Here is a 27,546-nt window from a genome sequence, read left to right as displayed (position 1 = left end):
ACATCTTATACCCTATACCAAGATAAAGTCAAAATGGGTACATGATTTAGATATAAAGGCCGATACTGTAAGCAAACTAGGAGAGCAAGGAGTAGTTTACCTGTCAGATCTATGGAGAAGGGAAGAATTTATGACCAAACAAGAGATAGAGAACATTATAAAATGCAAAATGCACAATTTCCATTACATTAAATTGAAACATTTTTGCACAAAGCCAATGCAACCAAGATTAGGAGGAAGCAGAAAATTGGGAAAGAATTTTTACAACCAGTGTCTCTGATAAAGGCCTCATTTCTAAAATATACAGAGAACCAAGTCAAATTTATAAGAATACAAGTCATTCCCCAATTGAGAAATGGTCAAAGAATATGAACAGGCAGTTGTCAGAGGAAGAAATTAAAGCTATCTATAGTCATATGAAAAAATGCTCTAAATCACTACTGATTAGAGAAATACAAATCAAAACAACTCTGAGGTACCACATCGCATCTATCAGATTGGCTAACATGACAAAACGGGAAAACGATAAACGCTGGAGAAGATGTGGGAAAACTGGAACACTAATGCATTGTTGGTGGAGTTGTAAACTTATTCAACTATTCAGGAGAGCAATTTGGAACTACGCCCAAAGGACTATAAAATTGTGCATACATTTGACCCAGCAATACCACTTCTAGTGCTGTATCCCAAAAAAGATCATAAAAATGGGAAAAGGAACCACATGTACAAAAATATTTATAGCCGCTCTTTCAGTGGTGGCAAAGAATTGGAAATTGAAGGGTTGCCCATCAATTGGGGAATAGCTGAACAAATTGTGGTATATCAATGTAAAGGAATGCTATTGTGTTATAAGAAATGATCAGCAGGTAGACTTCAGAAAAACCTGGAAAGACTTCTACGAACTGATGCTAAGTGAAAAGAGCTGAACCAGGAGAACACTGTACACAGTAACAACCACATTGTATGATGACTGACTTTGATAGACTTAGTTCTTCTCAGCAATGCAAGGATCTAAGACAACCCCAAAAGACTCAGGATGGAACATGCTATCCACATCCGGAGTCTGAATGTAGATGGAAGCATACTATTTGCTCTCTTTTTTTTCTGTTATTTTGTTTCTTCTTTCTCATGGTTCCTCTCATTACTTTTAATTCTTATTTACATCATGACTAATGTGAAAATGTTTAATATGAATGTATAAATAGAGCCTATATCAGACTGCATGCCATCTGGGGGGAGGGGGGGAAAGAGGGAGGGAGAGAAAATTTAAAACTCAAAATCTTATGGAAGTGAATGTTGAAAACTAAAAATAAATGAATTATTTTTAAAAAGGAATTTAAATAATCCACTCTCAAAAAAATAAATTTAACAAGCCATAAAAGAACTCTCAAAAGAAAAAACCCTAGAAGCAAATACATTTACAAGTGAAATTTATCCAATATTCAGAAAACAGTAAATTCCAATAAACTGTTTGCAGAAACAGGCAAAGAAAGGATACTACCAAATTCTTTCTATGGGACAAATTTGGTCCTGATAACCAAAACTAGGGAGACATAACGCAAAGAAAGAAAATAGACCAATATCTCTAATAAGTGTTAACCAAAAATACTGAATAAAATATTAGTTGAGATGCCAAAGAAACAAATTACATACTATAATCAGGTTGGCTTTAAACCAGAAAGGCAGAACTGGTTTAATATTAGGAACACTACAAGCATCGTAGATTACACTTATACCAAAAATAATAATTACATATATCAACAGAATCAGAAAAGGCTTTTGACAAAATACAACGCCCTTGTATGTTTACAATAAAAATAAAAAATAGATCATTCCTTAACATAGTAAATAGTATCTATCTAAAAGTAAGAGTTAGTATTATTTGTAATGGAGAAATACTGGAGGCCTTTACAATAAGATCAGTGGTAAAGCAAGCAACGTGCACTGTCTTTACTGTCATTTGATATTGTACTAGAAATGTCAATGACAGCAAAAGAAAGGAAAAAGCAGTTGGAAGAATAAGTATAGTAAATGAGGAAACAAAATTATCACTTTCCACAGATATGACTTGCCTAGTGAGCTCTAGATATCCAACTAAAAAGTTGGTACATCTTCAGTAAAGTACTAGGATTAAAATAAACCCACATAAATCATCACCCTTCAACAAAACCCAGCAGGAAGAGATAGGAAGAAATAAAAGAAAATCCACTCAAAATAACTCTAGAATGTATAAAATATCTGAGAATCCACCTGCCAAGAAATTATATGCATACAAATACAAAACACTCTTCACAGAAATAAAAACAGACTTAAATAATTGGCAAAATATTAACTGTTTGTGACTTGGCTATGTCAATAAGATAAAAATGACACTATATAAATTAATTTACAGATTCAATGCCATAATCAATTGCCAAAAGGTTACTTTATAAAACTAGAAGAAAAAAAATCATGTGCACAAAAGGTCAAGAATTTCTAGAGAAATAATGAAAAAAAAATACGAAAAGGGTCGCTGATTTCAAATTATACTCCAAAATAATAATCATCAAAATTATTTATAACTGATTAAAAAATTTAAAAGTTTGTCAACAGAACACATTAGGTACTTAAGATCTGGTAGCAATCAAATATAGTCAACATAATGCTCAACAATATTACATGCTAACCTAACAGTAACAGACGATGTGCTAAGGCACAGGAAAATTATAGATACAAAAAACGAGAAATATTAAAACACAACTTTAAAGACCATAACATAATAAAATAATACTTAATACAGAGAAAACAAGCAGATGATATAAACCTAAGTGGAGACTTAATAATGACATCCTGGATAAGAAGTGGATCAAAAATCAAATCAAATAAGCAGTAACTATATGAAAAAGTATAATGATGAAACATACCGGAATTTCTGGGTTGTATTTAAAGCAGTCTTCAAAGGAAAAATTCTCCCTCTGAAAATATACATTAACAAAAAATAAAAAGAGATTAATAGAACAAGCCATAAAAACCAACCAACAAATGCAAAATTTGCAAAAACTGAAAATCTTGAAAATTAGGGTAGAAATTGATAAGCATTTACCTAACCTGATCAAAAAAGAGTAAAAAAAAATTGCCAAAATTAAAAATTGGCAAGGAAAAAAACAATAGAGAAAATTAAAAGAATTATCAAACCTACTATAAACAAGTATAATATGTAAAAACTGAATTTGAAAAGAAATATTACATATACAAATGTTAAAAACCCAAGTAATCCAATCTCAGAAAAGAACCTGAATGAGCCATAAAGGACCTACTCAAGGGTAAAACTTGGGTCCATAAAGATCAAAGAAAATTTATCCACCATGTAGAGGGAAATTCATACATATAAATTACTCTCAAAAATTAAAAAAGAAAACACTTCCAAATTCCTTTTATGAAACAAATATAGTCCTAAGAGCTAAACCAAAAAGACCTATAGATCAACATCACTAATGGCTACTAGTACGAAAATCTGAATTAAATCCTAGTAATATATCCCCCAAAATACTCAATATAATAAATCTGGACTTATACAAGAGATGCAAAGTTATGTAGGAATAAAATAAGGCTATCCTTCCCCACTGTTACTTAACATAGTTCTAAAAAAGCTAACAATAGCACTAAGATTTTTTTTAAAGATCAAAAGCAAAAACTTCTTTAAGAGGAGATAAACTATCTTTATCTGCTGATGGCATGATGGTTTACTTAGAAAATCCTAGAAAATCAACAAGGAAACTGAAATTAATAGCTTCAGTAAAGTAGCAAAAAAAAAACCAAAAACCAAAATGAGCCCACAAAAATCAGCAGCATTTCTGTAGGGCAATAATAAATACAGAAAGAAACAACAGAGGGAAATCCAATTCAAAATAACTATAAAATGAACAAAATATCTAGGACTCAATCTACAATGGCAAACTCAAGGCTTAGATAGAATTACAAAACAATTTAAGGAAATAAAGAGTGATTTGAATTATGGAAGGAACAGTCATTGCCTGTGCTTGGGCCTCAAGTAGAAGTCAAAAGAACAGCGAACTAATACATTTGTTAAGCTGTAAATTGGTTTGATCATTCTAAAATTTGGAATTTGGAATTATGCGGAAAAACTGAATAAAATGTCCATATCATTGACTCAGAGAATTCACAACTAGGTATATATCCCAAGGAGGTCAGGCACAAAAAGAAGGGCCCCATGAACATCAAGATATTCATAGCAGTATTTTCTTGTGGTAGTAAAGAACTAGAAATGAAGCAGAAGCTTATTAACTGAAGAACGGCTAAAAAAAATTCTGGTACATGAATGTAATGGAAAATTATCATGTTATATAAGAAATGATGAATATGAAAAAAATCACACTAACATAGAACACTTACATAAACTGATGTAGGATACAGTAAGCAGAATCAGAAAAACAATACACACAATGACAACAATGTAAATGGCAAAAACAAAACAAAAACAAAACTGAATACTATGTGATTACGATGATCAAGAAATTTAGCCCTGGAGGAGAGTTGAGAAAATGCAGTTGCCTCCTTTCTTGCAGAGGTGTGAGACTATGAGTATGGAATATTGCATACACTGTCAGACTTGGTTCATGTGTTGGTTGGTTCTAATGAACTGGTTTTTCTTCTTCTTTTAAAAAATTCTTTGTTACAAGGGATGGTTTGCTGGGTAATTGAGGGAATAAATATTTGGAAATGAAAATAATGTAAAAAAATTTCTATGAAAACTTCAAAATTTTAGAAGCAAAACAGAAAAGACTAAATGATTCCTGAACATGATAGTTTTGAAATTTATCAACAGGAAGATATGCATGCAAAAAGAGATCTGCAGCTAAATTAAATAACTACTTCTCGAATTTAAGTGAATAGCCCTCAATTAAAAAAAAAAAAACTCTTACACATTAAGATTACTCTTGCTCTTACTTCTAAATAGAGCACTTCTCTTTTGCAATACTTTGGGCAGAAAGATAACTAGTCACTACCTTGACTATAATTCTTCCTGACTTGGATACTTTTAATACTTCCCTAAGGCCTTTCTTCTATGGATATATCTTATTTCAGGAAAATTCTTTATAGAAAAATCCAAAATACAAGTTACTAATACCAAAAATGAAAAGGGTGAATTCACCATCAATGAAGATGAAATTAAAACAATTAACAGGGGCTACTTTGCCCAAGTGTGTGCCAATAAAACTGCCAATTTATGTGAAATGAATGAATATTTACAAAAATATGAATTGCCCATATTAACAAAAGGGGATTAGAATACTTAAATAACCTTATGTTAGGAAAAAAAAAATTGAACAAGCCATAAGTGCGCTATCTCCCTAAGAAAAAGTCCCTAGGACCAGATGGATTTACAAGTGAATTCTACCAAACATTTAAAGAACAATTAATTCCAAACTCTCTGAAAAAGTAGGCAAGGAAGGAATCCTACCAAATTCCTCCTATGGCAACCACTGCAGTTGTTCTGGGGAGAAGTGAAAGAGCTCCAACAGTCCAAGTAGGTAGCAACGTCAGGTGAAAGCAGTGGGAATCAAGAGGAAGAGGAAGATGCAAGTGGTTTTGATAACTAAACAACAGAAAGAAAAAAGGAAAAAGAAAACTACAGGCCTATTTCCCCAATGAATATTGATGCAAAACTTTTAAGTAAAATACTAGCAAGGAGACTATAGCAAAATATCACAAAGATCACATGCTATGAGTAGGTGAGATTTATACCAGAAATGCAGGTCTGGTTCAATATTAGGAAGACTATAAACATAATTTACCATATCAATAACAAAAACAACAAAAATCAGATGATTATCTCAATAGATGCAGAAAAGGCTTTTGACAAAAATTTTACCCATTCCTATTAAAACATTAGATTGTACAGGAATAAATGGAGCTTTTCTTAAAATGATAAGCACTATCTATCTAAAACCAAGAACAAGCATTATTTGTAACAGGGATAAACTAGAAGCCTTCCCACTAAAATTGGAGAAGTAATGGTATACATTATCACTGTCATTATTTGATACTACACTAGAAATGCTAGCTATAGTCATAATACAAGAAAAAGAAAATGAAGGAATAAGAATAGACATCAAGGAAACAAGACCACCTCTCTTTAAGGATGATATGTTGGTATACTTCGAGAACCCTAGAGAATCAACTAGTTGAAACAATTAACTTTAGTAAAGCTGCAGGATATAAAATAAACCCACATAAACTATTAGCATTTCTATATATTACCAACAAAACACAACAGGAAGAGGTAAAAAGAGAAATTCCATTTAAAATAACTGCAACAGTATGAAATGCTTGGGCTCTAACTACTTAAGACACACCTAAGAACTACATGAACACAATTACAAAACACTTTTCAGACAAGTAAAGACAGATCTAAACAACTGCAGAAATATTAATTGCTCATGGGTAGGCCTAGCCAATACAATAAAATGACAATTCTACCTAAATTAATTTACAAATTGCAATGCCATACCAATCAAACTACCAAAGAAATATGTTATAGAGCTAGAAAAAATAACAAAATTTTTCTAGAAGAATAAAAGGTCAAGAATATCAAGGAAGTTAATGAAAAAAAATTATAAAAGCAGCCTAGCAGTACCAGAGTTCAAATTATATTACAAAGAAGTAACCATCAAAACAATCTAATATTGGCTAAGAAACAGAATGGTGGATTGGTAGAACAGATTAGGTACACAATGTATAGACATAAATGACAATAGTAATCTCCGTCAAAACCTCAAGATTCAAGCTGGGAGGCCATGGGGGCCAAAAACTTAATAAAAACTGTTTGGAAAACTGAAAAGCATGGTGCAGAAACTAGGCATACACCAACATCTCACACTATATACAAAGATATGGTCAAAATGGGTATGTGATTTAGACATTAAAGGATGATCACAAACACACAAGGAAGTATGGAAAAATTTATCTGTCAGATCTATAGGTGAGGGTAAAGTTTATGACCAATAAGAGATAGAGATCACAAGAAGTAAAATGGATAAATTCGATTACATGAAATTAAAAAGTTTTTGCAAACAAAACCAATGTAGTCAAAATTAAAAGGAAAGCAAGAAAGGGAAAGAGGAAGATTACAGCAAGTTTGTCTTATAAAGGCCTCATTTTTCAAATACATGGGGAATAGAGCCAAATTTATAAAACTAAGAGCTATTCCCCAACTGATAAATGACCAAAGGATACGAATAAGAAGTTTTCAGAAGAAGAAATCAAAGCTATCTATAGTCATATGAAAAATACTCTAAATTACTAATAATTAGAGAAACGCAAATTAAAACAACTCTGATATACCACCTCACACCTATCAGATTGCCTAACAGGACAGAAAACGAAAATGACAGGCTGAAGGGGATGTAGAAAAAATGTACTCATGCACTGTTAGGGCAGCTACATGGCACAATAGAGAGGGCCAGGCCTGCAGTCAGAAAAATATCTTCGCTTTTCCTCTTCCGCCGCTTTCGCGTTGGCACTCGGTACCACAGCCTCCGACATGCAGAACGACGCCAGAGAGTTCGTGAATCTGTACCTGCCGCGGAAATGCTCTGCAAGCAACAGGATCATCGGGGCCAAGGACCACGCGTCCATCCAGATGAATGTGGCCGAGGGTGACAAGGTTACAGGCAGATTCAATGGCCAGTTTAAAACCTATGCAATTTGTGGAGCAATTTGTAGAATGGGGGAATCTGATGACTCTATTCTCCGACTGGCAAAAAATGATGGTATTGTTTCAAAGAACTTCTAATTGAAGAAACCTTGTGAAAAATGTCTTAATAAATCAGAAAAACAGCAAAAAAAAAAAAAAAAAGAAAAGAAAAGAAAAACATCTTCAAATCTGGCCTCAGATACTCACTAGCAGCGTGACCATAGGTAAGTCACTTAACCCTGTTTGCCTCAGTTTCCTCACCTGTAAAATGAGATAGAGAAGGAAACAGAAAACCACTCTAGTACTGATTTCTGCCAAGAAAACCCCAAATGGGATCACAAAGTGTTGCAAGTGACAGAAAACAAATGAATAACAACAAATGCACTGCTGGTGGAGTTGTGAACTGGTCCAACCATGCTGGAGAACAGTTTGGAACTATGCCCAAAGAGCTATAAAACTGCATACCCTTTGACCCAACAATATAACTTTATTATCCCAAAGTGAGCAAAGAAAAAGGAAAGGGACTTGTATTTATAAAAATATTTATAGCAGCTCTTTTTGTAATGCCAAAGAACTGGGAATTGAGGGAATGACCGTTAGTTGGAGAATGGTCAAATAAGTTGTGGTGATATAATTGTGATGGAATACTATTATGCTATAAGAAATAATGAACAGGATGGTTTAAGAAAAACCTAGGAAGACATATATGAACTGATACAAAATGAAGTGAGCAGAACCAGAACACTACACATAGTAATAGCAATATTATAACAATGATCAGTGGTGAAAGACTTAGCTACTCTGATCAATACAATGATCCATAACAATTTAAAAGGAGTCATGATGAAAAAGTCTGTGAACTGATCAACTATGAGTGCAGATTAAAACATTTTTTTCATTTTTCTTGGTTTTTTTTTCCTACACAGATAATACGTAAACATTTTGTAGGATTTTACATGTATAACAGGTATCATATTTCTAGCCTTCTCAATGGGTGGGGGAGGAGCTGAAGAGAGAATCTGGAATTCACAATAAAAAAATGTTAAAAAATACAAATAATATTTTAAATTAACTTTTAAAACAGAGCTTGAAGGTAGCAGGAGTTGTTCACCCATTGGTTTCCTTTAGAGTTCCTTTAAATGATGAGCCCCTGATGCTACTGTTTTGTTTATAAATGAACCACTTGGCAAAGGGAAGAAGAATAAAGGTAAATTATCGATGCCAACAGTGATGAACAAAAAAAAGATTAAAAAAATGCAAAACAGATCCATGAGGTAGTAATTATTTGCATTACAAACGTGTGAAGAAAGATTCAGAGAAGGATACTAGTTCATATGGTGCCTTTGAAATGACACAATCTAACAAAAGATTGGTATTTGCCCTTTTCAGTAGTACGTCTATTGCATGAACATAACTGATTGCCTATTTTTCAACCATTCTACTTCTTTTTTGGTCTTGATTCATTTCTGAGTTGTCTGACAGGTAGCAGAACCAAGACCTGATCATAACTAAAAGGATCTGGCTACTAGAAGATTTATTTCAAATTCTACATGCTTTGATTTCACGTGGTCCAGTGATTTTTTTTTACTCCACTAAAAGAACTATAGAAGGAAAGGAACAAGTATTTATAAAGCATCTACTCTGTGCCATGCACTGTGCTAAGCTTAACAAATATCTCATTTGCTCCTCACAACAACGTTGAGGTGGGTGCTCTTATTACCCTTGTTTACAGTTTAGGAAACTGAAGCAAGCAAAGGTTAAGTGACTTGCCCAGGGTCACACTACTAGGAAGTATCTGAAGCTGGATTTTAACTCAGATCTTCCTGACTCTAGGCTGAGTATCGTATCCCCTGACCCACCTAATTGCCAACTAGGGAACTGCTGACTAAAGTTTACATTTGATTTTCCGTTAGATCCTTTATTTTCTAATCTGGTCAATTATGTACTTTGTATTTACGTGAGCTTTTCTCACTACTCATGGGTACACTAACCCCCACGTATGCCTATTAAATAATTCTATTTTTTTCAGACTATAATTCCACTGACCAAAATTACTATGAACTCTAAAACCAACTGCCTTAATGCCAACACCTTCAATTCTCTATCGTGCTGTCATTTTCAAACTTAGTAAGTCCTCTTACTGTTCCATCATCTTGATAACTAATTAAATGTTAAACTACACTAAGACCAAAACCAATACCTAGAGAAATGTGCTGTTGTTATTTATAGCTAATACTCAACTACATATAATGAAATGTAATTTTCCATCATACTAAATACCAGCATCCTATTAGTAAGACCCAGATCAACGATTTTCAAAATTCCAAAGCTGTAGATAGATCCTTTCTGTCTATTCCACTACTACAAAACCTCTGCTGAAGATGGAGTGTGAAAACCAAAGACAATGGATCAGAAAGAAATTAAACAGGCGGAGCTAATAGGAAAAAGCAATGCATACATGAGTAACTACAACAAAAATACATCCAAGTAGTACACAAAACTAAATGTTATAGCGAGGTCTGAGAGATGATGGCATTCGAAGCTGACATTTGACCTGTCCTACCAGAAGGAATTAAATAGCCAAAGGTGGGGAACACATACATTCCATATATAGAGAACAGAAGCAAGATGTAAAAGCAGGGAAAGCGTGGGCACGTTGGGTCACAAAAGTAATCCAGTTTGACTAATTAGGCCACAGAAATCATGACATAGCAGGGAATATGAAAACAGGCTGGAAAGGTGACCTAGCACCAGTTGTATGAAGGGCCCCCTGAATGCCAGGCAAAGCAATATGAACTTAGTACATAACGGAAAACCACTGAAGATGTTTGAGCAGAAAATCAATCTGACAATAAATAGAGGATATAATTGTTAGAAGGCATAGGGTGGAGGCAGCAAGATCTGTTAGAAAACCAATCAAGAACATTTATTGAGCACTATCTGTGCCAAACACAATGCCCAAGGAAAAAAAAGACAACAATGAAACAGCTTTCACCCTTACGAGTTCACATTCTCTCAGTAGAGATCACATATACTTAAATAAGCAGGTACTAAATACATACAAAATAAATACAAGGTACACTCACTTTTGGAGGGAAGAAGACAGAAAGGCACTGGCAAGTTAGGAGGAGCAAGGATAAGAAAAGGTTTCGTGTCGAAGATGTCCCTTGAGTAAAATTTTTAAGGAAATTAGGAATTCTAAACAGTAGAGGAAGAAGAGGGTATTTCAGGCTTGAGGGGAAGGCAGTACGAAGACACAGGGATGGGAAATGAGTGTCATTTGTGAGAAAAAATAAGGCTAGTCTGATTTCATCACATAATGAAGGAAAAGGAGCGATGTACATTAAGGCTGGATAGATGGGTTTAAGTCAGGTTATGAGGAGCTTTAAAAGCTAAATAAAGGATTTGGGAAGCTTACTGAGTAAGAGAGCAACAGGGATAGAGACCTGTGCTTTTAGAAATTTCACTTTGGCAACTCTGTAGAGAATGGATTGGAATGAGCAAAGGCTTAAGGCAAGGAGAATAATTAGCACACCACTGCAGTTGTTCTGGGGAGAAGTGAAAGAGCTCCAACAGTCCAAGTAGGTAGCAACGTCAGGTGAAAGCAGTGGGAATCAAGAGGAAGAGGAAGATGCAAGAGACCAATGTCAGGTAGCCAGGTCCAAGAAACACTATGAGAAAGGAAAGAGGAGGAAGAGTCAAAAATAACACCATGATTTCAAATATGGAAAACTAAGTAAATGGTGGTCAGGCAAAAGAAATGGTGAAATCAGCTTAAAGAGCAGGTCTGGGTAGGAATATACATGTATGAATACAGGAATCTGTATATTGATGTATACACATGTATATGTAAATATTTCTTATAAATCATTTTGTTAAATATTCACCTTGTTTTCTTACATATTAAAAAATGCTTCATACTTCATATGTACATATTATATTATATACACTTCATAATACACATAAAAAAGTACTTTTAAAACAGCTGAACTTCTCAACTTTTGCAGCCACATACTTCCAGTCCTAAGGTTAAGGACTCAATCCTATCTGTTAGAAATCTAAATACAGTAAGAAATGTGATGAAGCATGGTGATGAGGAATCCAAAAAAAAGCTAATGTAAATTTAGGAAACACTCATAATATTGTCCATAACAAGGAAGACAATTATTCCTCTATACTTGGCCCTGATAAAAACAAATCTAGATAACACATATGTTATCAAGTTCTGGGTATATTTTAGGAATGCTGATGATAAGCTGCGTTAGAGGATCATAGATTTAGAGCTGAACAGACCTTAGAGGCCATCGAGTGCAACTCTATCACTTCAGAGATGAGGAAACTGAGACTCGGAGAGTTGAGTGACTCGCCCAGAGTCACAACAGCTAGTAAGAGTCAGTCTTCTTGACTCCAGATCCAGTATTCACTATGCTCTCTAGATGTTGATACCAGAAAACAAGGAAAATGAGAGAGTTTGGACTATGAGTGGTCAAGGAACAGGGAATGTTTAGGCTGGGAAAGTGAAGACAAAATTAATGGAAAATAAAATTAAACTTGTTCGGTGAGGCCCTGGGAGCAGGGACTAATGGTATAAGAGAAATTCCTAAGAATTAAAGCTATCTTATAAGGATCAGGTTTCCCAGTTACTGGAGAACTTCAAAGACTAAATAATTCTCCTTTGAAGGATATTGTAGGGGAGCATAACTGGCACAGATAGTGCTTAGAGAATACAGCATACCCTCTAAGGTCTTTCCTAATATCAAAGCTCCATAATGCTGTGGTAATAGCTTGTATCTGTATAATGTTTTAGTTTCCAAAATGCCTTCACATTCACGATTGTCAATCTTGACTGTAGCTGTGAATTTCAAAATGCTTGAGGGACATTATCATCAATTTTAAGGCATCTCTGTAGTATATGAAGTTGTAAATGGAGAGAACAAAGCATGAAACATACAGGCTCACACCAAGAAACTGATTCATGTGTTTATAAAATGTACGAAGACCTTGTGACAATATTTTTGTAGCTTTTATACTGGAAAAACAAAAGAGGCATACACCTCTAGAGCCAGAGTTTTTAAATAATGATGCAGAAATATGCTGGACTGCTCAAATTCTCAATTTCTACAAATGGTACTAAGTCCTAAAATGAAACATAGCAGATAGTTTACAATCTCTTTAGTTCACTTATTTAAAATCATATTGGGGGTACTTTGGGGTGAATTTTCTCCCATATACAGCAAGAAAACATCAATTTAAACCTCTCAGCTCTGAGATGCCATAGCAAAGCACTTCAAAGATCCAACAAGGCCTCACCTAAGGAATCTTCCTATTGTAAAATGGAGGGCAGGCAGTGAGACTCGAAATTTCTCATAATCTGTGTGTGCAAGAGTATGCAAATCTGAAATAAAGGATAAGGGATTGCCTTTTGTTGCTGTAAAGCTGTTTTAGTTGTGTCTGATTCCCTATGAAAACCTCTATGTGAGGTTTTCTTGGCAAAGATACTGGAGTGGTTTGCCACTTCCTTTTCCAGCTCATTTAACAGAGAAGGAAACTTAGGCAAACAGGGTTAAGGGACTTACCCAGGGTCACAAAGCTAGTAAATGTCTGAGGACAGATTTGAACACAGGAAGATGAGTCTTCCTGACTTCAGGCCCAGCACTCCATCCACTGTGCCACGCAACATCAAATGAACATTATTCCTATCTGAAACAGACAAAGGAGGGTAGGTCTGTCTCTCTCTCTCTCACACACGCACGCACACACACACACACACACACACACATGTTGATGTAAAAATACATCAAACTCAACAGAGAAAAAGATAGGGTGGAAAGTTAAGAGGAAAGATAATACCAGGAAAAGAAAAATCAGAAGCAAAACAAATTTCTTGATCCTAAAGATGGGGATTAAAAGAAAAAAAAAAACTAGAATCTAAGGGGGTATATTAAAGTAATGGAATATTAATGAGTTACTTTAAGAAATGATGAGACTATTTCAGAGAATCCTGGGTAGTGACAATGAGCAAAGTAGGAAGGTGCAGAACAATGTATACAAAGACGTAAAGAAAAACACAACTTTGAATGACTTAAGAATGACCAACCAGGTATACAGCAGGCTTATGATAAAGCTTGTTACCTACCTCCTAACAGAAGAAGTGGACTCGAAAGTACTCAAAGTACAGAAAGATACACATTTGGACATGATCAATTCACGGCCTTATGATGTTTGAATATGTTTATTACAACTCTTTCTCTCTCTGTCTCTCCTCTCTTTCTCTCTCCCTACCCCCCCCATCTCCCTCCCCCCCCCATTTTTAACACTAGAAGGATATGTGTCCACTGACTCAAAAATTTTATTTTGAAATAAAGTTTTCTACCTTACTATCTCTATTGTGTCATATGGATTAAAAAAATGCATTGCATCAAATGACACAGTTCTGGTGTTAATGGGTATGAGGAGGAGCAGTAAGGGAGTAAAGGAGAGGCATAGCAGTAGTAATGCCAAAAGAAAGTGGCCAATTGAAATTTTTTTTAAATGTACAGAAGAAAACAGAAGGAAGTTCAAAAGGAAGCACAGGCAAGCAAGACAATTCTTAAAGTAACATGTAGAATTTATTATTTACATTTTTTTAAAAAGCAAGGTAGATGGAAGAACAATGATATCATATACTTTCTCTTCTTTTTGAACTCTACTATGTATACAAAATGCTCAATTTTTTATATCTAAGTTTAGAATTTTTAATTTTAAAATAAAAAAATCAGAAAATAAGTTTTTTTTAAAAACCCTATAAAATTTCGTTTGACTCCTTTGGCTCCTAAATCCAAAAAAAAAAAATTGCAAAGCTCTAGTTTAACATGTTTTAAAATTATAAACCTGCACTATTAAGACCTCAGAAATCACTTCCATGAAGCCATCAGTAGCAGAAGATGGTGTCCAGAAAGGTACGTTTATTCCTCCTCCAGATGCTCATTCTTCCTCCATAAACGAAACAGACAACAAATAAGAACCTGGTGGTAAGTGGAATGTTGGAGAGGGGTTGAGGGGAGACGTTCCTGCTATAAAACCAAAGATACAGAAGAGGTCCTGTGGTTGGAAGGCAGTGACACGACAGAGTAACAGGAGGACAAAAATTCAGGATGCAAACAGTAGGGAGCAACAGATTCCTTTCCATCTGGGAGCTGCAATGACTGACTGGCTGAGGCCAAACTATTGCACCCAGGCCTCCTGGCAGACAGGCCCAGGACTCTTGGCATTAATATCCTCATCAAGTCTCTGTGAAATTCCTTCTGCTCCTCATACACACATACTGGAAGTGAGAAGACCCTGGCTGCATCTAACAGATTTAATTATTCTGGTTATTCTCTAGTGGAAAACTAACATCAGAATCAAGGTCACATCAGAAAAAATGTTTCAGGGATAAGGCTCTATCTATGTCAATCTTGAGAATTAGAGTGAACCAAAGTAAAGTTTCCCTTCAGAACAAATTTCCAGGAATAAAAAGTGACTATTTTTTAAGGCTTTTGAAAGACTCTGGTCTAACAAGATTAAGTTTAAGTATTCTGGATCTTAGTATTCATAGGTCACAGTATTTTCATTTAGGAGAAAGATAAAGCACAGAAGGAAGAGAGGAATAAAAGGTCCCACTACAGAACAAAGGCAACACACAATGATGTGACTTGACTATGGAAGCTAAAATACTTTGGCTCATCATTCCCTAGCTAGGACAGCTAATGAAGCTGCATCTTGCATTGTGGCAAAGAAGCAATGGACCACAGGTACAGCATGAGGCACATAGTTCTAGAGACTGTGTATTAAGAATATACAAAACAAATTATTTCTTACTAGAGAGGTTGGGGAGGTAGAAAGGGAAAAAGGCAAGGAGTCACTGAGATGTGAATAATGTTAAAAAAAAAAGATTCAAAAAGACTTCAAAAAAAACAAAACTAGTATGATTTCATCAAGGGCAGATAATACCAAACAGCAGAATTTTTTAATAGTAGAGCAAGAGAATACTGTAAAGTTTGTGTACCTAGACTTTGACAAAGTATCTAACAATCTCTAATGCTATCCTGCATACAGAACTTGGAGAGATAACAATAATAGCTAGCATTCAGATAGCACATTGTATGCGCTTAATGCTTATGACCAACTAATGAAGCACTTCAAGGTTTAGGGTTATGTCATGTCATTTGATTCTCACAACTCTGAGGTAGGTGCTATCATCCCTGTATTACAGAGGAAGGAACTAAGGCTGAAAAATACTAAATGAATTACCCAGTATCACACAGCTTGTTAAATATCTGAACAGATGTTTTTCTGACTCTGAGTCCAGCCCTCTATCCTCTCCCACCACTCTCCTCTCCCAGGTTATATTACTTCCCTGTCCCGTCTCATCTTAACTCTATGTTCCAGCCAAACTGGACAATTCTCTGCTTCCCAAAAAGACACTGTACACTTCAGTCATACATAATACATGATCCCAACCATGCCTTTGCTCTGACTGTTCCCTATGATTACAATGACCTCCCTCTTTACCTTCGCAGGTTGAGTTGCTATCCATCCCTACAATTCTTCCTCCAGGACATCTTCCCTGGTCCTCCCATATGACTCTTCTCCCTCACATTAGAAGGCCTTTGATGCCACAATCCCATCCCACTTCACATAGCACTTTTTTTTGTAACTCTCAAACACATAGATCATGTAATGCTATGTATCTCTATCTGTGTGATGTGGGAGAAAAGGTTAGATCTGCAGTGAGACAGCCTGGGTGTCATGCCAGCTCTGCCACTGACAAGCTCTGTGACCTTGGAAAGGGAACTAAACCTCTCTGGATGAGGGAGTGGACTAGATAAGTCCAGAGGTCCTTTCCAGCTCAAAAATGCATGATACAGGACAGCTAGATGGTGTGGTGAGTAGAGCATCAGCCTTGGAGTCCAGAGAACCTGAGTTCAAATCCGGCCTCAGACACTTGACACACTTACTAGGAGTGTGACCCTGGGCAAGTCACTTAACCCCAGTTGCCCTTCCTTCCCCCCTCCCCCCCCTACAAAGAGAGGGAAAAATGCATGATAAAGTGCATACAATATATTGGTCCAATGAAAAATATAGTGAGGTGTGCTGAAGCTGGTCCATTATTAAATATTCAGTTTTACACCTTGGAAATTAGCAAATGCTACAAATCAGGGCTTGATTTGTTTTGTTGCTTGTGGGGTCTTAAGAAAGTGATGGAGAAAATGTTAATTACGCAGATTAAACTTAGAAATATGTCAGGGTACATTTTCCTCTCTGGAAAGTCATTGTTAAACATCTGTCAGAACACCCAGCGCCTCTCCTTCATGGTCCGGGGGAAGGAGAACCATAAACTCTTATCTATAGCTTATCTCCCTACTGGCCCATAAAGCTCCTTTAGGGCACGAACCTACACTATCTACCTACACCTCCAATTACCTAACACCACGCTCTGAACAGAGCAGGCATTTTGCAAATATTTGCAGATTTCCATATACCTCTAAACATTGGTGAGATCCACGACATGTCATTTCCGCTATCTTGGCCTCCAGTTAGTCATCTATAAAACAAAGGGCTTAAATGTGGTTGCCATAAAATAGATTAAGCCAAAATAATTGAAGAGACAAAGGACCATGTTTACAGAAGAGGGAAAAAATCCTTAAGAAAAAAAACAATCAGAGAAAAATAGAGGAAAACATAAAACTTAATTCTCCTAACTTTATGTAGAGATGAAACAATCCAATAAAACAAAAAAGAACACCAAACTGGATAATAAAACAAACTCCCCCCCTCCCCCCCACCCCAATCAGGTCACTTGTGAAAGATACATTAAAAAAAGAAGGGAGAGAACAAGCATTTCTATAGCACCTACTGCACATCAGGCACTGTGCTAAGTGCTTTCTACAAATAAAACAACCCTGCAAATAGGAGGTGCTAATATTATCTCCATTTTACAGTTAAAGAAACTGGGGCAAACAGATGTTAAGTGACTTGCCCAGGGTCACCTGGCTAGTAAGTGTGTGAAGCTGGATTTAAACTCAGGTCCTTCTGACTTCCAGGTCTGGCACTCTACCCGTTTCACCAACAGCTGCCTCCACAAAAATGGAGAGGCTGGAAAAAACTTACCATGCATCAGGTGAATCCAAAAACCCAGGAGTTATAATCACGTTATCAAGCAAAGCCAAAACAAACCTTCACAACTAATATCAATATTAAACTTAAAAGCTTCAAGAGCTTTAGGTCTAAATTCACAAAGAAAAATAAACTGAACTACAAAAAGACTTAGCCGGTAAAACAATAGAAGCAGGAGATTTCAGTGTCCCTCCCTCACTTTAGGACAAGTCTGTCACAAAAATAAGCAAAAGAGAAAACAGAGAATTGAACAAATTGTTGGAGAAACTAGAAGTAAAGATTTATGGCACTGGAATTTATAGCATTTATACTGGAATTGCTAAAGAATATATGTATTTCTCAACACCACCTGGAACTTTTACAAAAATGGCCTTGATTAAGGCAGAGAGACTGCAAATAAATATAAAAAGGCAGAAAAAGTAAATGCATCCATTACAACCCATAACACAACAATGGTGAATAAATCTGACTGCAGGTTTAGCCCCTTCCCTCTCATCCCACAGGTAGAGACACATAGCATTACGTGATCAGTGGATTATATTAATGACAAAACAACATACCAAAATTTCTGGGATGCAGCTAAAGCAGTCCTCAGGGGCAAAATCATACCCCTATAAATATACTTTAACAAAACAGAAAAAGAGAAGATCAATAAAATGAAGGGAAATGATCCTAGGCAATAGCTACATAAATCGTGATATATGAAAGTGATGTATTGTTGCACAATGATGGAAGATAAATATGAAGAATTCTGAAAAACATAAGATCTGCACGGTGACTATAATAAAGATCATACAAATAAGAGTTGTAATAATAGCTACAAAGTGCTTTCATATATTTTTTCGTTTGATACCTTACAACTACTTTATGAGGGAGGTACTATTATTATTCTCATTTTACAGGTAGGAAAACTGAGGCTAAGAGAAATTAAATTAATTTCTCAGAGTCACACAACTAGCAAGTTATCTAAGATAGGATTTGAAATAAGGTTCTCTTAACTTCAAGACTAGCACTCTTCAAATCAAATACAATGGTCAATATCGTATCTATACGGCTGAACGTAAAAATTCCTTTCCATTAAGATACTGTAAATCAGAAAGTCACATATCAGTCACAAATGACATGCTGAATTTGCTTAAGTAGTTTCTGGAGAGAAGGAGGAGGGGGATTACTGAGGTACGACTGGGATGTCCAAAAATGTATCAATAAAAAACTTAATAAAAATAACTGCATTCAAGTTCTTAGTGAGCTACTATCAACAACAAAAATATAATTAATAATAGCAGCTGATATTTAGCGCTTTTTCAAGTTTTATATTTAATTATCTCATTTGATCCTCATAACAACTGTTGAGGAAGGTGCTTCAGGTGTTATCATAATCTCTTTTTCACAGATGAAGAAAGACATTCCAGAAAGGTAAAGTGACTTACTGAATCATGGCAACGCAGCTAGTAAGTCTTGGAGACAGAATTCAAACCCAGGTCTTCCTGGCTTCATCTCCAACACACTTTCTACTCTAACCCACTATAGAATTATGAAGTAGTAAATGCTTATACATGTAATTTTGTTAAGTTGGTTTAAATAACTGATGACCTAATTTTTTTTTTGGTGAGGCAATCAGGGTTAAGTGACTTTCCCAGGGTCACACAGCCAGTGTCAGGTGTCTGAAGTGGAATTCCTGAAGCCGGACTCCAGGGGCAGCGCTCTATCCACTGCAGCTGCTCCTGATGACCTAACATCTAAAACCTCTGGTGTATCTTAAAAATCTTGAATGATTCCAAAATGTGAGTTAAGAAACTAGAACTCTCAGAATTCTTTATTAAATTCAACAAACATATTCGGCATCTGCTTAGTGTGAGACATAGTGGTGGGCCTGAGGATAGAGAGAAAACAAAGACAGTTCCTGTCTTAAAGGACCTTACGGACTGTTGGAAGGCTACAACTTGTGCACAATTAAATAAAAACAAAGCATGTGCAAAGTAACATGAAGTAATTTCAGTAGTGAGATTGAGCTAACAATAAGGAGGGAAACAAAAGCGGCTCGCAGTGGACCTTAGCTGAGGTATGCTTTGAAGGGAGAGGTAATGACCTCTGGACTGCAGACCTCTGGAACCAATTCTGCAAAAGCAAGGAGGCAAGAGATAACTAGCTACCAGGACAGTCTGATAGGAATACAGAAAATTAAGGGGAACAACATGAAATCAGTTTGGAAAGGTGGGTAGGAACCAGGTAATCAAGGGGTTTAAATATCAGGTTAATGATTTTGTGCTCTCTCTTAGAGGCATTAAAAGGTCACTGATGCTTCTGAAGCAGGTGAGTAACATGGAGAGATCAGCGTTTGAGGAATATCAGTTTGGCAGCTGTGTGAAGAGATGGAAAGAGGAAAGATTAGAGGGAGACACCCTAATGAGAAGGCTTTGCAATAGTCCTTTACTAGACTACTTATTGGATTATTTACTGGAGAAGAGTGACATGGACCTGAACTAGGATAAAGCTTCTACTCAGAAAGAAGGGGAGAGACATAAGAGACATTGGGAAGGTAAAATCAACAAGTCTTGACAATTAATTGTAAATGAGAATTGAGGGAGAGGGATGATTCAAGAATGACTCCATGGTTTTTAACCTGACGAGTAGAAGAATGATTTCAACAAAAATAAGGAAGTGAAGATACAGGATGGGTTTGGCAGGGAGGGAAGGGGAAGAAGAGAATATTAACTTCCCCTTTGGACCTACTAAGTTGGAAATGTTTAGCAGGCAGATGGCAATTAGGGCTGTGGTTTAGGAGACAAATTTATAGAATTTGGAGTCAGTTGCATAGAGAATATAATTAAAGCCATGGTGGCTAATAAGATCACTAAAAGAGTGTGTAGAGAAAGCGGATTCGAGACAGTCAGGCCTCAAGCCAGTAGGGAGGAGGAGGATAATCTAGCCAAGATGACCAAAAAGAACACGTAAGAATGGTAGGAAGACCAAGTATAAAGTCTCAAAAGTTAAGAGAAAAGATTATTGACACTGTCAAAAGATGCATATATGCCAAGCAGAAATATTTCCATTCCCCACTAAGAAAACTATTATATAGGAGGAAATGCAATACTATTGAAGGTTTAAAGAAACAAATGCCACATTAATAGGTCATGTCTAATGTTAATTAAGAATTTAACCATCTGAGGGCACATCATTTTAGATAAAACTGACTGCGAATAGTACTCAACAATCTTGATAACTAAATTTCCTCAAGGCCTAAAAGGTAGGACTTTCTTTTCTTCTGTACCTTCCCACAGACGCTAAGCATGCAGCAGATGCTCAATAATGAGGTGCTGACTATTTGATCTAGGAACATTTGTAAATTGCAGGTTGTTTTCTAAATAGAGGAATTTTAAAGTAATGTTATAATTTACTTGGCCTAAACTGCTTTTAACAGACTTGTATGTTCTTAATGAAAATTTCACTGCAGAGTAGATATCTAATTTGTGTCAGGAAAAAAAAATGGACACTATTCTCTCCTCACCATGAAGTTTAAGCTAAGCCTAGTAACAAGTTAAGTACTTCAAGAAGTCTAACTAGCATTTCATTCTGCTTAAAAGGTTACTTGATACTGCTCCTAAAAAAAGAAATCTTTTAAAAGATTATTGGGGGAAATAACATAGATGTAATCTGTAAGTTGCTGAGACAGCTGCACAAGTTCTGAACTGGGAAGACCTAGGGTACAATTCCTGATTCTGCTACTTATTACCTTTGGGACCTCAGGCAATTCACTCAACTGCTACAGATCTCAGTTTTCTCATTTGTAAAATGAGGTTTGGACCACAGACTCTCTTAAAATCTCTTCCAACTCTATCTCTATAATCCATCTAGAATTCAATAAAAATTTCAATTTTAATATTTAGGGTCTGTTTCTCCTGCAACAGTCCTCTCAGCCTGGCACATTTATTCCACCTTTCCTCCCACTCACTCTCCCAAAAAAAGATGGTGTAGGGATCCTGCCTCTAGTACAACCTCTATGTCCCTGAAGCAAGTCACTTTTAACCTTTCTGAGCTTCAGCTTCTTTATCAGTACAATGAAGTAGGGTTGGACTAGATGGTCTCTAAGGTCCCTTCCAGCTCTAGATCTATGATCCCCAGGATTCTGTGACCTCTCCGAGTCTCAGCTTCTTTATCTGTAAAATGAGAGGAGTGGCCTTAGATGGCCTCTAAGGTTCCCTTCAGCTCTAGATCTATGATCCCTAGTATTCTGACCCCTCTAAGCCTCAGTTTCCTCATCTGCAAAGTGAGAGGGTTGGACCTCTAAGGTCCCTTCCACGTCCAATTAACAGCGGCTTGGCTTGGTCGACGGCGATGACATGATCCGAGTCAGCTTTAGAAAGGCACATCTCACTCAAAATCAATGTTACGGGCGAGTGTCTGGAGTGGGAAGAGCAAAAACAAAAAACAAAAATCCCCTCCCCCGCCAACGCTGGGGCTTTCTCCAAGGGTCTGGAGGGAGGACATGGGGTGGGGGCTTCGAGGTCTTCGGGGTTTGGGGGTGGAACACGACGAATACGGAGAATGGCCTCCCTCCCCCCACGCACAGGGCTGCCTGACCGGTCTTCCGCCCTCGGGCAACGTGTACCCCAACCCAAACGCTGGAGACTCCCCAAAGGCAAGCGCGGGGGGCGCCCTCGCCGGCTCCGCGCTCCTCCGGCCGGGCTGGGTTGGCACCGCTTGCGCCTTCAGGACCAGTGGAGCCCGGCCAAAGCGCACGGGGTGACAGCCCACCGACGGGGGGCGGGGGCCGGGAGGGAGGCAGAGTCCCCGGCCCCGGCTTCCTCTCTATCCCTCTACTCCTCAGACCTCCACGCCCGCGGTGTCCACTCCCCCTCGTTCGCCCCGACCCTCGCCCCCTTCTCGGCACTCACCGGCGCGGGGCTCCCGGGGAGGCTGCGGGGCCGGGGGCTCCCAACTTCCCTTCGCCTCCTGGGACCGAGACAGCGGCTCGGGGAGCCAGCCCGCGGAGGGGCGCGGCCCCGAGAGGCAGGAGAAGGAGGCGGCGCTTTGGCCCGCTTGGCGATACGGCTCCGGCTCGAGCTCTCTCCCTCCCTCACTCCCCGGCGGTCGAAGCGCCAGATGCCGAGGCTGCCTCCGCTGCCGCTACTGCCGAGTCCCCCGCCAGCAACTCCCGGCCAGGACGGCGTCGCGGGATAATGCTGTCATCGGCCGCGCCACCTCCCCTCCCGACCCCGGCCGCCACCGTCCGGCGCCGCCGCCCCCTCGGTCACTCGCTCGCTCAGCCCCGCCCTCTTCCCGTCACGTGACGGTGCACGGAGGCAGCGGCCGGAGCCCCCTCCCACCGCGGGGGTGGAGCCAGGAGCACGCGCGCGCTCGCGGGAGCTACAACAGCCAACGCCCCCTTCCCGCCCTCCCCCGCCTGCCCTCTGGGGCAGAGCGGGTTTGAGAAGTTGAGTAACACTTCCACATCCTTCTACACCGCCCCCCCACCCCCCCCACCACCTCTGTCTCCAGTGTGGCCAGTGACCGGGCCTTCGAGGTGGGGACCACGCCCCTCCCACGCCAAAAAAAAAAAAGGGAGGGGGGCATGGGTTAGTGGCCTGCTGTGTACCTGGTCAGAGGCGTATTGAATATTGGTGTCAGGAAGCACCCTAAAAGCATTTATTAATCACCTACTGTGTGCTAGGCACCAGGGAATACAAAGACACTACTCTTTCCCCCCCAAAACCCTCCATTTTTCTCCACTATCAAGGGCACCACCCTCCTCTGAGTCCCCCAGCCTTGACAGTCTGTTAATGTCATCCGTGACTCCCACTCCCCTTATTCGAGCGCATGCCAAAGCCTGCCGATTTCACCTTTGCAACCTCTCTAGACTTTGCCTCCGTCTCTCCTCTGACACTGACACACCACCTTGGTCCAGGTCCTCATCCCTCACACCCGGACTATTGCAATAGCTGCTGGTGGATCAGCCTGCCTCCAGCCTCTCCCCACTCCAGTCTGTCCTCCGTTCAGCCACTAAAGCCACTGTCCTAAAGCTTAGGTCTCTCTATGTTACCCACAGGTTCAATAAACTTCCGTGGCTCCCTATTCTCTCCGGGATCAGATGCAAAAAAATTTTTGTTAGGCTTGCAAAGCCCTCCGTAACTCCACCCTAAATCCTCTCCAGTCTTCCTGAAACTTACTTCCCCAACCCTACTCTGCAATCCGGTGACACTGGCCTCTTTGCTGTCCTGGATGACTTGAAGCATTTTCACTTGTCCCCCACGTCTACAATATTCTCCCTCCTCATCTCTCCCTCCTCACTTCTCTCATTTCAAGTCCCAGTTCAAGTCCTACCTTCCGAAAGAAGACTTTCCCGATTCCTCCTTATGCTTATGCCTTCTGCCTGAGATTATCTTCACTTTAGGTTGTATATATCTTGTTTGTACCTAGTTGTTTGCATGATGTCTCTGCGCTGGCCCCGCCCGCCGCGGGACTGTGAGATCCTGGAAAGCGTGTGGTTTTTTGCCTTTCTTTATGTACTCAATACTTAGTACATTGTCTGACGTGTGTGTGTGTATACAGTATCCTGTGCTTAATGTTTCTTGACAAAATAAACAATCACTACCCTCAAGATGCTTCCATTCCATGGGGAAGATCTGGGTTCATACATTTAGAGCCAGAAAGGGCTTCAGATATCATCTACTGTAACCCCGTCCCCACCCCCCACCACTGTCCTTTTTAATAGATCTGCCTTAGAGGTCATCTGAGCTCACCCCTTCCTTTTGTTGATCATAGATTTATAGCTGGAAGAGACTTCAGAGATTACCTAGACTAGCCCCTTCTTTTAACTGATGAGGAAATGGAAACCCAGAAGGTGGCAGGAATGAGATTCAAATCCCCACCCTCTCCTTCCAGATGGCTTGCTCCTCCCACAGTACCACTCCACCTCCTTTGAGAAAACCAGTGCTTCACAGGTTCAGATCCCACTTCTGACAACATACTGTTTCCCATACCTAGAGTGGTCTCCCTCCTTATCTCCACTTCCCTGGCTTCTTTCAAGTCCCAGCTAAAATTCCACCTTCTATGTAGAGTCTTGCTTTCCCTCTCTTTATTATTTCCAACTTATTCTGTATATAGCGTGTTTGTATGGTTAACTCCATGTTGTCTTTCTTATTAGGCTGTGTACTCCTTGAAGGCAGAAATTGTGTTTTACCTGTCTTTGTAACCCTAAGTGCTTAGCACGGTACCCAGCACATGGTAGGAACTTAATAAATGTTTGTTGGCTAACTAACTGACGTACTGGCTATAAGCTCCTGAGCAAGTCTTCTCCCTGTGTTCCCAAGCATCTTTCTAAGACTGTAAGATGCAAAGTATTTGTCCCTCCCTCATCCTTGGGTAGGAGTTTTCAATCAATGAATAAATGTTTTTAAAAGCCCATTATGTGTCTGGCACTGTGCCAGGCTCTGGAGATATGGAGACATAGATGAAACGGTTCTTGCCCTCGCATTGGGACTACCCCACAGCAAAGGAACCACAAGTTAGAAAGAAAGAAAAAATTCTAGGCGCAGTGTTAGGCACTGATCAAAGATCAAATCAAAGTCTTTTTTGACTTTGGACCTTGCCCAAAGAGAGACTGGTTGGGGGGAAGGGAGGGGAGGGGAGTGATAGGGGTGGTTAATTACATTCCAACTTCCTCCCGAACCCCTCATCCGAACTCTAACCCCTTCGTGTCATTTTTCCCACCTAAAAAAAATAGAAGAAAAAATGATTACGGGACATAATAATCAGAAGGCGTTTGATATCTACTTATTTCTATTTCTAGTTACATATTAATTATAAAAACCCAGTTTGCCATTCTCTGCCTTTGAGGGCTATTTTTTGCTCAGAGAGAGGGTGGCTTTTCACTCATGCTGAATGATGAAAATAGCCTAACCAACTTATTTTTGTTCCTAGTCAAGATTTGAGATGCCATGTGCCAATTCGTTCAATTTAACAGCTTGGTTATTTTGATGACAGTTTATGCAGATTCACAAGAACGTGGCTACTCATGCAGTTTTTAATAAAGCCATTTCAAGTCCTTACACAACCAAACCTTGCTTGTTTTCACTTCCAAGCAAGGGCAGTTCCATTAAGTTCAGCTAATTCAATTACAATATAAGTACTGCAGAAATAGGTTAAAATTCAAATCTGAATGGCATATTGTCATTTTAATCAGTCAAATTCACATTTTAATTTATGGTTCAGAAATTAGGAAAAGTAAAAAGTTGTTATGGGCTTTTTTGTTCCTGAGCTGAGGTAGGCACTGACAGGCACCCAAATCATTCCCATAAGGCTGAGAAACTCTGACTTAGAGATCTTTTTCAGAAGGAGGTGTAGTTTGCAGTTTCCCTTTCTCACCCAATCTAGCCAGAACCTTCACTTGCTAAATGTGGCTGATCAAGATCTAAGGCTAAGAATGGAAAAAATTAGATTAAGAGATTATCATAAATGAGTTGTTCAGTAATTCAATTCAACTGCACATTTTTTTTTAAGCTGAATTGTTTACCATGTAAAGGAGAAGGGAAGATGTGGAGCAAGCATTTATTAAATACCTTCTATATGCCAGGCACTGTACTAAGTATTTTTAAATATCTCATTTTATCTTCACCCTGTGAGGTAGGTGTTATTATTACCCCTATTTTACAGTTAAGAAAACTGAGGCAGACTGACATAGATAGGTTTTTAGTGGCTCACTTTCCAAGTAAAGGTATAATTAAAATATACCTTATTATAACTATATTATATTATATTATATTATATTATATTATATTATATTATATTATATTATATTATATTATATTATATTATATTATGTTATGTTATGTTATGTTATGTTATGTTATATCATATTCTATCATATTATAAACCATATTTTCAAAAGGGGGGAAATTTCAATCAATATCAATTATACTTATTAAGATTTTTATTTATCATGAAATCACATTCATGTTTTAAAAAATTATTTTGCTAAGTGATTAAATTTTAATAGACCTTTTTAGGTTTTCTTATTGTTTCCATTTATTTAGTGGGATGTATTACAGTTCTTGTCAGCAATCAGTTTATCATACTCTGGAATCACATTTGAAATCAAAATATCTTCCAAGTGTTCATTGGTAGAGTTGCTTGTTGCTTGTTGTCATTCAAGTTAAGGCTGGTTTTTCTGTGTTTATTTCGATCCACTGTTGAGCACTGAAGTTCAGTAACCTCTAGCTGTGAGTGCGTGGGGAGTTCCTGTGGATCCACAGAGAAAGGATCTTCAATTCACTTAAATTTAATGTCATCTTCTTTGGATACTGTCAGTCTTCTGTCAATCTCCTGCATCTACAATTCAATGTCATTGGAATATTCTTCTCCTAACTCATCATGCTTACACAGTGGAATATTTTTCCTACACATAGTAAAGTGGCATATTTCTCCTTTTGACAGTTGGCTTTTGAATGGCCTCCATTTCATTTTGAAGGGCTTTACTGTTTTTATCACCCATTTTACAAAGTCACCCCCAAAAACTTTAAAGTTAGAACCAAAAAATCTCTACAGCAACTGTTCACATACAAAGAAATTACTGAACTGAGTGTCTGATGTTGGAGAGAGCGACAGACACTCATGGAACTTAGAGGGCTCACGTTGGAGAAGACCTCACATTGCTGTACTCATTGCACAGCGGGCGTCAACTACGTTGGCATGGCTGCACTCACTTTGTCCCTGTT

General features: G+C 38.1%; 2 protein-coding genes across 5 annotated transcripts in view; one reads left to right on the top strand and one right to left on the bottom strand.

The window, feature by feature from the left end:
• OSBPL8 (oxysterol binding protein like 8) overlaps positions 1-22,990 on the bottom strand; it is a 201,563-nt gene extending 178,573 nt beyond the window's left edge. For 2 of the 4 annotated variants that reach the window (XM_036758491.1, XM_036758488.1), the window contains exon 1: positions 22,729-22,929. The gene's annotated coding sequence lies outside the window, so the exon portion shown is untranslated. Of the gene's footprint in view, positions 1-2,903; positions 2,955-22,728 lie in introns of all 4 variants that reach the window. The other 2 variants (XM_036758490.1, XM_036758485.1) reach the window with 2 other exon arrangements.
• LOC118849581 (40S ribosomal protein S21-like) lies at positions 7,544-7,848 on the top strand. The gene has a single exon (XM_036758493.1). It carries the CDS (start codon positions 7,544-7,546, stop codon positions 7,793-7,795), a length of 252 nt encoding a protein of 83 aa, XP_036614388.1. The 3' UTR covers positions 7,796-7,848.
• Positions 22,991-27,546: the final 4,556 nt, after the last annotated feature.

The sequence above is a fragment of the Trichosurus vulpecula genome, chromosome 5, assembly GCF_011100635.1.
Source record: "Trichosurus vulpecula isolate mTriVul1 chromosome 5, mTriVul1.pri, whole genome shotgun sequence".
Taxonomy (NCBI): domain Eukaryota; kingdom Metazoa; phylum Chordata; class Mammalia; order Diprotodontia; family Phalangeridae; genus Trichosurus; species Trichosurus vulpecula.
This window is presented reverse-complemented; position numbering and strand designations above follow the sequence as displayed.